Here is a 14,020-nt window from a genome sequence, read left to right as displayed (position 1 = left end):
AGGCCTTTAGGAACAAATTCAGCTCTTTGATAAAAAGATTTTTTTGTGTGTGTGTATAACACACAAACATAGATTCCCATCCCTGAACTCAGTCTTAGAACTATATGAGGGTTTGGGTGGGGACTTTCTTGTTTTTCTTTTATGTTTTTTTAAATCCTTAGATCATCAGATTTACTCAGTGGAGAAATAATATGAATAATAGTTAACATTTTTTAAGTGTTTACTCTATGTCAATAATGTTTCTGTTGCTTTTTTCTCACATAATCCTTACAACCTTATGAGCTCAATAACTATTATCCTCTTTATTTTTTTATTTTTTTTTAATCCTCTTTTTAAAGATGGGGAAACTGGGGAGTTCCCTTCTGGCTCAGGGAGTTAAGCACCTGGCTTTGTCATTGCTGTGGCTCGAGTCACTGCTGTGGTGCAGGTTGGATCCCTGGCCTGAGCACTTCTGTATGCCATAGGTGTGGCCACCTCCCCCCCCCCCCCCCGCCACCCCCGGCAATAAAAAAGATGGAGAAACTGGTACTTAGAGATAGTAAATGTCTTGCCCCAGATCACCTGGGCAGAAATTTGCAGACCTGGGATTCAAACCCAAACAATCTGTCTGGTTTGTCTGGTTTGGCCCCAGACCCTTTCTCTCTCTCTTTTGGCTTGTTTTCTTTTGATGGCTACACCTGCAGCATATGAAAGTTCCTGGTGTGGTCCAATCGGAGCTGCAGCTGAGGCCTATACCACAGTCATGGCAACACCAGATGGGAGCCACATCTGCAACCTATGCCCTGGCTTGCAGCAATGCTGGATCCTTAACCCACTGAACAAGGCCAGGGATCAAACCTGCATCCTCACGGAGACTAGTTCAGGTCCTTAACCCGTTGAGCCACAGCAGGAACTCATCAAACCCTCTCTCTTAAACATGATCTTTCAGACCCTTTTCATGACCTCTTTTTTGGACATTATATTTAGGTGCCTGGAATTATTAGATAGGCGAAGAACAGGATCTAGTTAAAAGTTGTTTCTTTCTTTCTTTCTTTCTTCTTTCTTTCTTTCTTTCTTTCTACCACCTTGTTATTCTGCCTCTAGTAATCACAGCATAGAAGTTGTCCTGGTAAGACAGAGTAGACAATACTTTCAATCTTTATAGGGGCTTTTCTAGAACACTGCAAGTTTTCAGCTAATTTTAATCACACAGCTAGATTAGACAAGGAACTGATTTCCTCAAGTCCTAGAAGTCAGTGGAAATTCCACTTTCTGCTAACAGCCCCAGCTGAATTTCTGCTTGATATGAGTGAGTCGTCCAGGGGTGTTGGCACGGGTTCTTTCTTACTCCTGTGACCTTTTTCCTAACAGTTTTGCTGGGCAGATCAGGAAGAACTATGAGAAAGAATACCATCTTCAGTGGATACCGCAGGCAAAAGCTTTTAGGGGATGAGGAATATTTTAAGTATTCTTACTTTTTCTAAATCAAACCTCTCTCTATCTGATTAGAGTCTGGGGACTGATGCTGAAAGCTACTTTTGTTGGCTGGATGTAGTGCATGATATAGTAATAAGGGATTACAAAAATAAGGGAGAGGAAATCCCACTGCAGCAGCTCAGGTCACTGCTGAGTTGCAGGTTCGATCTTAGCCCAGTACAGTAGGTTAAGGATCTGGAATTGCCACATCTGTGGCATAGGTGACAACCGTGGCTTGGATTTGACCCCTGGCTCAGGAACTTCCATATGCTATGGGAGTGGCCATAAAAAAATAAAAATTAAAAAAATAAAGACAACCCTGAAAAAAAAATAAGGGAGAGGAAGGGAATCTGGACCCTGTGGACACAGCAGGGCTAGACAGGGAATAACTGGCAGAAGCGGACTATTAATACACATGTACGGATGTCATGGGGGAAACCAGCCACAGGGAGGCAGAATCCAGTCTGCAGTGTGGTAACCAGGAGCCAGAAGGTTGGTTGGTTTGCATATGTAATGATTTTTATGGTTCAGAATTTCAAAAAGCCTAAATGCAATGTGGTAGCCTGGATTGAGTCCTTAGATAGAAAAAAGACACTAGCAGAAAAAATGGATGAAATTGTAGTAAAATCTGGAGTTTAGTAAATAGCAAAAAAGAAAAAAACAAACAAAACCAACAACAAACAGATAAACGAATTACTGTACATTGAAAAAAATCTGGGAGTTCCTGTAGTGGCACAGTGGTTAACGAATCCGACTAGGAACCATGAGGTTTCGGGTTCGGTCCCTGCCCTTGCTCAGTGGGTTGACGATCCGGCGTTGCCGTGGGCTGTGGTGTAGGTTGCAGACGCGGCTCGGATCCCGCATTGCTGTGGCCCTGGTGTAGGCCAGCAGCTTCAGCTCCGATTAGACCCCTAGCCTGGGAACTTTCATATGCCGCAGGAGCGGCCCAAGAAGTGGCAAAAAAAAAAAAAAAAAAAAAAAAAAAAATCCCCCTTCCATTTCCATTTCTCAGGTACCCATAATCAACCAATGTGATGAGTCATGTGTGTCCTAGAAAAATTTTTAATGCTTCTACAGGCGCGTATCTGTGCATTCTCTTTTATGCAAACAGTAGGATACTATATGCACTAATTCTGGCACTTGCTTTTTTAAAAAAATCTTAAGATATTTTAATAGTAACTATTTGGGAGTGTTCTAGTATTTGTGAACATTTTCAGCTTTAATTACATTGTGTGCCATCATTTCAGTAACACAGTGTAACTTGCTTTTTCACTTAACACTAACAAAGGGTTTTTTGGTTGGGCTCTGAATAGCATCTGACAAGGTAACCAGGGGTCTGTCCTAAGATTGTTATATTGTCTTCAGATTGTCATAATAGGACTCAAAGGCCTAACACTTTTGAGAAAGGTCACCACGCCAGCTTGATCTCCAGGTTTGTTGTAGCTTAACTCTACCCAGGTGGTCAGGGAAAGTACTAATTCTGACTGGTGTTCTTGGGGAATCGAGGGCAGACCTTGAACTTAGGTCTCCAGATGTTCTCTTCTTGTATTTGGCCTGGCCCCAGATTCAGTGATTCAGTGAGCCCCTGGAAATCAAAAAACATAATTTCTAACACTTGTGTCCTGCCTTCACTTACAAGGTACTTTACAGTATGGATCTTAAGCCTCACAACAACCCTGGGATACAAGTAAGGTAAGATTCGCCCCTAACTTCCCAATGAGAAAGCTTTCTGGAAGGCCTGGAGTCAGGTCTATTGACTCTAAATCATGTAGGTTTCAACATCCTTTCATCACCATCAGCTGGTCCTTGTTGCCGAAGCACAGTGGATTGGAATGTTTTCTTACCTGCTTCTACTTCTGTAGTAGGTAATACCTACTAAGGGCTAATATTTGAGGGCTTATTCTCGTCAGGCACTAATCTAAGCACCAAATTATTTAATTCAATAATAATTTAACAAATTACTTTATCTTAACCATGAGAGGTAAGCCCCACTTTACAGAAGAAACCACGATTAAGAGAGGAAAAGTGATTTGCCCAAAGTTACACAATTAGTAATAGGTAGAGCCAGAAGGTCAGTCTAGGTCTTCCTGACTCCACTGTATGCTCTCTCTCTCTCTCTCTTTTTTTAAAATGGAAGTTCCCAGGCTAAAGGTCATACCGGAGCTGTAGCTGCCAGCCTACGCCACAGCCACAGCCACGCCAGATCCAAGCTGCATCTGCAACCTATGCTGCAGCTTGTGTCAATAGGGGATTCTTAACCCACTGAGCAAAGCCAGGAATCAAAACCACATCCTCATGGATACTAGTCAGGTTCTTAACCCACTGAGCCACAGCAGGAACTCCCACTATATGCTCTCTTAACCACTGTATATGCTGTCCTGAATCAGAACTGTCTCATTTCTTTGATTTGTTCTTCCCAAGAATTCAAGCAAAGTTTTGCTCTGGAAATCAAACACCTTTTTCACCTGCAGTGAGAAGCTGTGGCGTGGAGGGAGGGGATGAAGCAGTGAAACCCCCTGATGATGACCTCTGCAGCTTCTTCTGCAGAAGTATTCCCAGTCATGATAATGGGATTACAGTTTTGTCACCGGAGTTCCCGTTGGAGCAGTGGAAATGAATCTGACTAGGAACCATGAGGTTGTGGGTTCAATCCCTGGCCTTGCTCAGTGGGTTAAGGATCCTGCATTGCTGTGGCTGTGGTGTAGGCCAACAGCAACAGCTCCGATTAGACCTCCAGCCTGGGAACCTCCATATCCATGGATGTGGCCCTAGAAAAAAAAAATAAAAATTAAAAAAAAATAAAATTTTGCCGCAAAGCAGAGAAGAGAAAGAAGGTGAAAATATTGAGGGAGAGTGGAAGGAAAAATATTTGTGTCCCACAGAATGAAGACATTCTTTGTATAAGTATAAATTCAAAACATCATTAATGCTCTGGTGATAATTACTACTCTGCCGTGAATTAAGTACAGACTTGGGAATCAGTTTCCCAGGGTCACCTGGTTAGATGAAGAGAGTTAGAAAAGGCCTGTATGTGCCTCAGGTTTTCTGTGTGTGACCTGCTGCCACTTTCTCGATGTCCTTTTCAAGGAGATGACAATTCTGAGTCTGCCCTGAGGGAACCACCTATAGGCACTCAGTTCTTTTTCCCCGCACTCAGCCTCCTCTCTCCGGGGTGGGAGGGCGACTCTGTGGAGCAGATCAGCCCGTGAAGCAGTGTTTATTTGCAAAGCTCTGTGAGGAAGAGTGTCATTCAGACTTCCTCAGGCCTGACCCTCTTCTGTTGGGACACCCAGAGCTGTGGATCCTGTATCTGCCTGGGCTGCTCCAGATTCTGCTCCACGCTTCATCTGACAGGAACTGCGAGTCTAACCTTGCCTTCCTTTGATTCTCGGGATGAGTGAACTGTATGTGGGTGTTGGAACTCAGTGCTCTTGTGCTGAGCATGTCACATTGCTTCCTGAGGGTAGCCTTAAATCCTCAGCCTAATCTCAGCGGCTGCCGGTGGAGCTCCCTGGTCGTGTTCCTTGTGGTGTGTGGGGGCCCTGGAAAGGAGACCAGAGGGAGTGGCAGAGGGGCTGGGGGATATGGAAACAGCTCTGGCCACATGACTGTATTTGCAGTGCTTTGCTAGCTGCCAGCAATCCTGCAAAAGAGAGATCCTTTTAAACTAGCAAAACCCACAACCAATAGGAACAGAAGCATTGGTTGACAAGCAGTTATAGCCATCATTTTATCATTTTGCTGGACAGGGTGGCCTCCAAATGTTCTTTTCAAACTCTCCCTGAGAAGATGCTTGTTTGTTGCCATGCAATGACTTTCAAACATCAGTGCACATTAGAATCACCAGGGGTGCATGCTAAAATGTGTCCATTCTCAGAGATTCTGACTCAGTAGATCCAGAGTGGAGGCCAGCAGTCTGCTTTTTTTTTTCTTTTCTTTCTTTTTTTTTTTTTTTCTGGCCGTGACATGCAGTGGCTTGTTGTGGGATCTTGGTTCCCTGACCAGGGATTGAACCCAGGCAGCAGTGGTGAAAGTGCAGGATACTAACCACTAGACTACCAGGGAACTCCCAAAAAACTGCTTTTTTCTTGGCCATGCCCACAGCTTGCAGAAGTTCCTGGGTCAGGGATCCAACCTGCACCACAGCCTTGACCTGAGCCACAGCAGGAACAGCACAGGATCCTTAACCCACTGTGCCACCAGGGAACTCCAGACTCTGCATTTTTTTTTTTTTTTTTTTAACAGCTGCACCTGCAGCATATGGAGGTTCCCACTAGGGGGTCAAATCAGAGCTGCAGCAACTGGCCTATGCCACAGCCACAGCAATATTAGGTCTGAGCTGTGTCCGTGACCTACACTGCAGCTTGTGGCACCACCAGATCCTTAACCCACTGAGTGAGGACAGAGATCGAACCCACATCCTTATGGACACTATGTTGGGTTCTTAACCCGCTGAGCCACAATGGAACTCCAGAATCTGAATTTGTTACAAGCATTTTAGATGATTCAGACAGTCACTGGACCACACTTCCCAAAAGACTGTCTTAGATTTAGTTCTAGTTTCCATTTGGCCCAGTTTTGAAATAGCCTTTTTCAGCTGCAGTCTGTTTTAATCACTTTCTTTATTGAAGGATTATTAGCATCTCCATGTTTACTACCTGTTTTATTCTCACATCATCACCACAACTACAGAGAGAATCAGAGGTGGTTAGCACCATTTTATTGGGGGGTGGGTGGAGTGGGAGGTAAGGTTGAGGCATAGGGAGAGGTGAGTCAGAGACAGAGATGGGAATTGAAGTCCAGAATTGATGACTCTCAAACCAGGCAATTTTCTGGGGCCTATTTTCTCAGCTTGTGATTTCATATTTAATCATAGTTATTCCATAGGTTCCAGTTCACTGGGCTTGGGTAAGCAAAGCATATTTGAGTTTTAAACAAAATAGCTTAGCATCAATCAGTGTGCTAATTTTTGTTTAGCATATTGACGCTTGTCTAGGCTTGAGCTAGTATCTAGATGATGATATGTGTGGAGCTGACTTAATGGACTTAATGTGCTTCCTTCTGCGCTTGCTTCCTTTATCATTTCTGAAGACTTGTTACCTGAACTATAAAGGAACAGATTTCTCTTCCCCATGCCAATAGGAACCCCCTCTGATCTTCTAACTGGTAAAGTACTAACTCAAAAAACCTCTTAACCTTCAGTTTCTCAAACTTGAGTAGTATTTGGATCCATTTTTAAAGAAAAAAATTATCGAAAACTCTCAGTTTAAATTTTTTTGTTACACTATTACTTAAATTTACAAATATAAAGTAAACTATTTTTACTTATAGTTCTTCTATGACTAAAAAACCAAAATAGATTTAAAAATTAAATACAAATGAAACTGTAAAACTAGTGTTATTTATGTTAATATTATTGTAATTTAAAATGGCAAATGATGTATTTTGCCAAGGCTAAATTATCCCTTGTATTATGATTATGGTACTGCCTGTGAAAGCTCAGCTTCTTTTGAGTTCAACATACCTATGCCCCCAAGTGACCTATGATATCTCAATTTTCCCAGCACTTTTTGTTAGAACTATTGTGACAATACAGTCCTATGATGTGACTTGGTTTTCATTTTGTGCATGAAAACACCATTTTCATTTTAAGTCTGCTTCTGTTCTTTTCTCCTGGTCTCAGAACAATAAAAGCATTACTGAAACACACATGCAAATGTAGTTACTGAAATCACGTGGCAACACTGGGTTGTAAAGTAGTTATCCAAAGAATCCAGACCAGTTATGCGAATCTAAAAATAATTATCAAAATGAAAACAAAATTAAAACCCTAGAAAATACATCCCCAAACCTAATTTGATAATTATTGTTCCGATATCTGTTCGTTCCCAAACTTTCACTACCATCAAAAGCCTGTCTACTGTGTTTCCTTCCACCAACCCCATATTTAAAAAAAAAGGTCTCCTCAATTACATTTATTGATAATTTTAGTTTTTTAATTAAACACATAGAAATACCATTTCAGCTTATGATCACCATAGGTAGCTAGACTCTAAGCTGCTTAAATTATTGTCCAAAACAAAAAAAGACAGGAACATTCTAGTTATTCCATGCTGCCAGAACAAGGGTAAATGGAAACTTCCCGCTGTTTTGTAAGAACTCCCATATCCTCACCTCCTCCCACTGCTGCCTTTGAGGACTCTTGGAGTTCTAGAGAGGTCAATTTAGCCTCTCTTGTTCAAGCAAAGTAGCCAGTCCACCCAATATGGAAGGATTAAAGCTTGTCCTAGTTTTGCTTGATTGTTGTACTTCTAGCATGCTAAAGACCTAAAAAATGGGAGGAAGAAAATACAACAGAAGGCACCATTCCAGTACCAAACTGAAAAGAAACACAAAAACAAGAGAGCAGCATGTTTTCAACAGCTTGCATGGAGAAAGTGGAAAAAATATTGACTGGGGAGTTTGGATAGCACTGTTCATTTTCTCTCACCGCCCGCGTTATTTGTCTTACGGAGCAGGAGCCAGATACAATTCTGGCTCACAGGCCAAAGGAAGAGGTGGAGGGGTTTTGTGGAAGCTTGAGGATAGTGGGGAAATTAGGGCTGGAGACTCAAGTGGCTCGGGGCCAGGATGAAGTCAGGGGAGGCGCCAAATATTTCTTCCTCCTGGATTTGGGCATCCTCTTTGGTCCGCCTTAGTCCCAAGAGGGCACAGCACAGATCACGTTGGTAGGTCCCTGACGCCTTCAGACCACTGCGAGCAGGATGAATCCCTGCCCCTGTTTCTTTCGACTGCGGAAAGGACACGGGGGCCCCTTTCGCTTTCTCAGCCCACCTATCTTCTGGAATTCAGGCATACGGCTCCAGCCACGGGGGCCAGGATGGAGCCTCCACCAGCCCAGGTGGAACTCAGTTGCCCCACCTGGGCGGAGCTGGAGCTCGGGCCTTAGCCCCGCCTCTCCGGGCGCAGGGCGGGGCCTGGTTGCGGGGCGGGCCCTTGTCGCGGGGCGGGGCTTGGGCGCGAAGCGGGCGGCGGCGACCAGCCGGAGGAGAAAGAACATGGCGGGCGCGGCGGCCCCCGGGACCGGCCCGGTGGCCGCGGGTGGAGATGGAGACGATTCACTATACCCGATCGCTGTTTTAATCGACGAGCTCCGCAATGAGGACGTGCAGGTACTCGAGTCGGGCCGGGGAGCGGACGTGGGCCCGGCCGGGCGCGGGGTAGGGAAGGGGTAAGGCAGGCCCTGTGGTTGGGGAGGCCCGGGATTGAAAGCTGGGACTCGGCGCAGAAACTTGACGGGGAGGAGGAGAAAGATCCCTGAGGGGCTCTTGTGGCTCGACCCGACGGGCTGGGAATCTCTCCAGCACCTTTTCCCGACCCGCCGAGGCGTCGGCCCGGCGTCGCACCCGGTTGGGAGCGGTTGTGGGAGGACCGGCTTCTCGCCGGGGCGCCCCTTCCGGGCCGGGCGCTGGGAACGCCGCATCCAGCCCCGGGGCCGGCTGGCCCTGTAGCCGAGCGAGTGGGAGGAGGGAGGCGCGGGGTGCGAGGGGCCTCAGCGGGCTGCAGGGATGCCAAGGCGTCCTGATAAGTGCAGCTGAATGTATGACTTTCTTGGGGCTTGCTGGAAACCGGCTGGGCGTGTAGGGTAGAGATTAGGTGGGATCGCTAACTAACTAAAGGAGGCGATGTGTCAACTCAGGTGGAACTTTTCTTTGAAAAGGCAGGGGTTGTACTCAACCGTTTCACCTGCTTCATTACTGCCGAAGTTCTTTGTAAAATCGTCTCACTTTTCTGGATATTGTGTTTTCTTTTATTCTTTAATGGGCCTCACAGAGTGTTTCTTCTGAGAAGTTGTCCTTTGCCTAATGAAGGCTTGTTCCACTGTTTTGAGGTTCTTAGAATAAAAACCTAAATTGAAGTCTTCATTCTCACCTGTATGTCATAACTCACCTGTTTGCAATTATTGTCTTTTGCTCAATATCACACCTGCTTCTCCTTTCTTTTTTAAAGCTCCGTCTCAACAGTATTAAGAAATTATCAACAATTGCTCTAGCACTTGGAGTAGAAAGAACGCGAACTGAACTGCTGCCATTCCTTACAGGTATGTGACTCTTTGAAGAAAGGCATGGGCATTTCTATTTTCTAGTGGCTTTCAAAACTTTCACTTTTTTTTTTTGTCTTTTGTCTTTTTAGGGATGCACCCGTGGCACATGGAGGTTCCCAGACTAGGGGTCTATTCGGAGCTGTAGCTGCCAGCCTATACCACAGCAATGCCAGATCCCAGCCACATCTGCAGTCTGCACCACAGCTCGCAGCAAAGCCAGATCCTTAACCCGCTGAGCCAGGCCAGGGATCGAACTTGCAGCATCATGGTTCCTAGTCGGATTCGTTTCCCCTGTGCCATGATGGGAACTCCAAAACGTTCACTGTTTTTTAAAGAATTTGTTACTCACATCATTAGTAAGTACTAAACTGAGCCTGATGCTTTCAATGCAGAAGAAACAGGACAGAGCATATTGTAATGTTGTGGCCAGACATATTCAGACATTAACTTTTAGTTCATAGAAAGTAATTGTTATTGGATTATGAACTTCTTATCCTGTAAAATAGATCCATGAAGACTCTTGACTGAGAAGGAAAAAAGGCTGTCAGGATTGTGACAGGACCATCTAGTTACATGTTGAGTCTATTCCTAGTTTTGTGTGAGTGTCCAATTGAACTAGATCTCCTTGTTGATGGGTACTGGGTTGTTGTCATTTCTAGATACAATTTATGATGAAGATGAAGTACTCTTAGCTCTTGCTGAGCAGCTGGGAAATTTCACTGGCCTGGTCGGAGGTCCTGACTTTGCCCACTGTTTGCTGGTGAGTATATTCTGTCTACTGCCTTTCTAGAACTTTTGCAGTATAAATGATACATTGGCGATAGGCACACTGCAACATTTTTTATGCAGATCTTTTTATGGATAGTCAGTGTTAGCTATTGAGAGCCAGTTATGTAGGCACTTTGGATTCAGTTAACTCTTATTTTTTTCTGACTATGAATATAAGAACTTCTTCCTCTTTTCTGCCTCTAGACTTATTTGTTATTAGAGATTGGGAGAAAAAGAATTTGATTGTTTTTGTTTATGTTTTTTTCTCCCTGATATTAGAAATCTTAATTCTCATCTAGTAATATTATGGCTTTGGAAACATTCATTAGTTTTGTCCTTAACTGTAAGCGTAACTTTTGCTTCTGACTTAACTGTGAATTTGATGAGTTCAGTTTAATGTAGTTGACAGTTGAGAACCTATCATATCAGGCACTGAAGTTATAGCATTAAATGGTAAAGAAGAACGCTGAATGGAAAGAAGTCTCTGTCCTTATGTGTCAACAAATAATTACTGTGCGGTATTAGATGGAAAAATTTGAAACACATACAAGGTACCCAAGTAATAGAAAAGAGAAAGGGATTAACCGGGGGTGATCAGGGAAGACCTTTTGGGAGAGAATGTCTGAATTAGGTTTTGAAGGATGTCTAGGAATTTGACAGTTGGACAGGCTAGGGATCTATATGTCAGTGCTTAATTGTTTTCTGTATTATATTGCTGACTCTTGTGGGTTTTGTCTCTGCCTCTGACCTCTCCATGGAACTCCAGATAGACATAGAGAAAGACAGATATAGATCTATGTTTATCTCCTTATATATCTGTGTATGACTTCTCCAGCTGGATGTCAAATAGACATTTCCAATTTAATTTATCTAAAACAGAACTCAGTTTTCTCCCCCAATATGCCTCCTAATTGTTGCCTCATGGCAGTAAATGGCATCACCATCTACCTAGTTGGACAAACTAAAGCCTAGAAGACATTCTTGAATTCTCTCTCTCTCATTTCCCACATCTAAATCCATTAGTAACTCCTGTAGATTCTATATGTATTACGTATCAATCCATTTTCCTCCATCCCTACCACTGCCTAGCTCATCATTCCTCTAATCTTTCCAGACGACATCATCTTTCCTCTAGGTTACTGCAGTAACTCTCTAACTAGTTGCCTTCCACTCATGCCTCCCATCCATCACTACAGTGCACTCTTCACCTAGCAGGTGGATCACTCACTTCCTGCCATGGTTTTCAGAAAGTCCAAATTTCTGTCTTAACTTGTACCTTAGCTTACAAAATTTGCCTCTATGAGCTTATATCATGTTTCCTCTAGATATCCTCATTCCATTCACAATGGTCTGCTTTCTGTTCTTGGAATAAACCAAGTTTATTACTTTAATATTTTTGCTGTAGGTGTTCTCTCTAGTAAAATATTCCTTTGAGCTTCCTGTGGCTGGCTCCTAGTCTTTCAGATATCAATTTTAATGCATCTCAGAGAGGCCTTTCCTGACCACTTAACCTGAAATTGCCTCCCGGTCACCCCTTATCATATCATCCTCTTCTGTTTCTTTACAGGTAACTCCAATACCATATAATTCTTTTTCTTTCTTTTTCTTTTTTTTTTTTTTTTTGGTCTTTTTTTCCTCCCCTTTTCTAGGGCTGCTTCCCATGGCATATGGAGGTTCCCAGGCTAGGGGTCAAATTGGAGCTGTAGCCGCTGGCTTACACCACAGCCACAGGAATGCCACATCTGAGCCGCATCTGTGACCTACACCACAGCTCATGGCAGTGCCGGATCCTTAACCCACTGAGCAAGGCCAGGGATCGAACCCACAACCCCATGGTTCCTAGTCGGATTCGTTACCCACTGCGCCATGATGGGAACTCCTATCATTATTTTTCTTGATTTTTCTTCCTTCATTAGAATGTAAACCCCACTAGAGCAAGGAGATTGGGTCCTTGTTTCTTCTCTGTCCTCTGTGCTAGAATACAACAATAATTATCATTTCAAAAGATGGAGTTTAAGAGCCTTGGAAGCATGGAACCACTTGGGTTGTGGGAATATGAAGTGTTGGTGCTGGAGTAGGTGGAAATGGTGGGTGATTGGGGGCCATAGGAAAAAGGCATGGGGAAATAGAATTCAAATCAAGAAACAAAACTTGCATGTGATTCTCAGGAGCTTGCCCTTATCCTGATGTAGTGATAGAGATTATCCAATGGTATTGCATGAGAGGAGGTCAGAGAAGGCAGGGGAGAGATCATGATAGGCGTTTGCAAGTAAGCAAGCAATGTCTTTTCAAAGGGCTTCTGAAATACCTCTTAGGAAAGCTGACTACTTTCTACCTCTGTGTGTCACATAATTTTTGAAATATATTATTATTCGTGCTTCTTTCATTTGGCTCATACTTCTGTTTCACTCTCTTGGTCAGTTCTACGTGTGGGTTTTGTCTTTAACATTTGCACCTTGTGGCGAATGTGGAATCTACCTGTACCAAGTGCAAACCCAGAAAGGCAAAGGTTCAGAGAACCAGCCTGCTGTTGCTTTTCACTGGACCAGGTCATTCACTCTCTGATCCTAGTCCAGACCACCCCTTTGGTCTCTTTCATTTCTAAAGCTGCAAGCAAGGTTTCCTGCTGTCTCTGTACTCTTCATTTAATTGTTCTTTCAGCAACTCCCACTCTGTCTAGCTCATGAAAAGATTCTGAATATATTCTGAAAAAAGTGATTTTGTACTCAGCCCTTTATAGCTTGGATAAGTTGATTGTGTGGAGCTGGTGGACAAGGGTAGCTTCCGCCTCCAGGAATGGTGGAGTCATACTCCAAAGCTGTGGGCGCAGTGTCCTGGCGAGATGTCATCATGTGATTGTGGTGCCCAGTGTGGGTCATGGTTTTGCACTTACTCTTGGGGAAGTATACACGATCCTGTCTGAATTTGGATACGTATCTTTTAAATCTAATGATTCAGCTCACAGTAACATTAATATTGTGTCAAGTTTCTTCCACTGTGTCATTTGTAGACACCATCTGGGAATTGCCATCTGGGACACGAGATCTTGGCTGTCCTACAGAAGTCGTGTCTTCAGGTTGGACACACCATATGTTATCACTGTGTGAACTGAAAGTAACCATTTGGTGTGATGTAGCTAACATTCTGGTTACATGTACCACCTCCCTTCAGTCACTTTAAAGCTGATAATCTGTACCTAACCTGATTTAATACGTTTTCTTCTCTGGTTTTTCGTTTTGGTCTATTCAGCCTCCTCTGGAAAGTCTGGCGACCGTGGAAGAAACTGTGGTTCGGGACAAAGCCGTGGAGTCCCTGCGGCAGATCTCCCAGGAGCACACTCCTGTCGCTCTGGAAGCTCACTTTGTACCTCTGGTGAAACGCCTGGCGAGTGGGGATTGGTTCACTTCTCGCACATCTGCATGTGGTTTGTTCAGCGTTTGCTATCCCAGGGCTTCCAATGCTGTCAAAGCAGAAATTAGACAGTAAGATATGGTGTTTTTTGTTACTTGGGGCTATTGGGAGCTCATAGCTGACAAGTTCCATAGCACCCTGTTAACAGTGTGTGGCTGATATCAGGGTAGATGGATTGATGACATCACTTTTTGTTTGTACCAGTGGGTTTTTCTTTACTTCTATGAGTAGAGGCCTAATCCCTGATGTTTGTAAGAGAAGACTAAAATTTCTCTCTGTGTT

At 43.9% G+C, this 14,020-nt stretch overlaps 2 protein-coding genes across 8 annotated transcripts in view; both read left to right on the top strand.

Moving 5' to 3' along the window:
* Nucleotides 1-6,748, top strand: part of ALG9 (ALG9, alpha-1,2-mannosyltransferase) — a 100,882-nt gene extending 94,134 nt beyond the window's left edge. For 2 of the 3 annotated variants that reach the window (XR_002346926.1, XM_021102094.1), the window contains one exon: nt 3,095-3,524. The gene's annotated coding sequence lies outside the window, so the exon portion shown is untranslated. Of the gene's footprint in view, nt 1-3,094; nt 3,525-6,546 lie in introns of those variants that run through there. The other variant, XR_002346925.1, reaches the window with a different exon arrangement.
* Nucleotides 7,192-14,020, top strand: part of PPP2R1B (protein phosphatase 2 scaffold subunit Abeta) — a 39,734-nt gene continuing 32,905 nt past the window's right edge. For 2 of the 5 annotated variants that reach the window (XM_005667316.3, XM_021062773.1), the window contains exons 1-4: nt 8,460-8,627; nt 9,466-9,556; nt 10,219-10,319; nt 13,577-13,809. In XM_005667316.3, the coding sequence (XP_005667373.1) occupies nt 8,514-8,627; nt 9,466-9,556; nt 10,219-10,319; nt 13,577-13,809 (539 nt within the window). In that variant the 5' untranslated portion in view covers nt 8,460-8,513. Of the gene's footprint in view, nt 8,628-9,465; nt 9,557-10,218; nt 10,320-13,576; nt 13,810-14,020 lie in introns of all 5 variants that reach the window. The other 3 variants (XM_013979368.2, XR_002335629.1, XM_003357285.4) reach the window with 3 other exon arrangements.

The sequence above is a fragment of the Sus scrofa genome, chromosome 9, assembly GCF_000003025.6.
Source record: "Sus scrofa isolate TJ Tabasco breed Duroc chromosome 9, Sscrofa11.1, whole genome shotgun sequence".
In the NCBI taxonomy this organism is placed as follows: Eukaryota; Metazoa; Chordata; class Mammalia; order Artiodactyla; family Suidae; genus Sus; species Sus scrofa.
The sequence above is the reverse complement of the archived record's forward strand: the minus strand, read 5'-3'. Positions and strand labels throughout refer to the sequence as shown.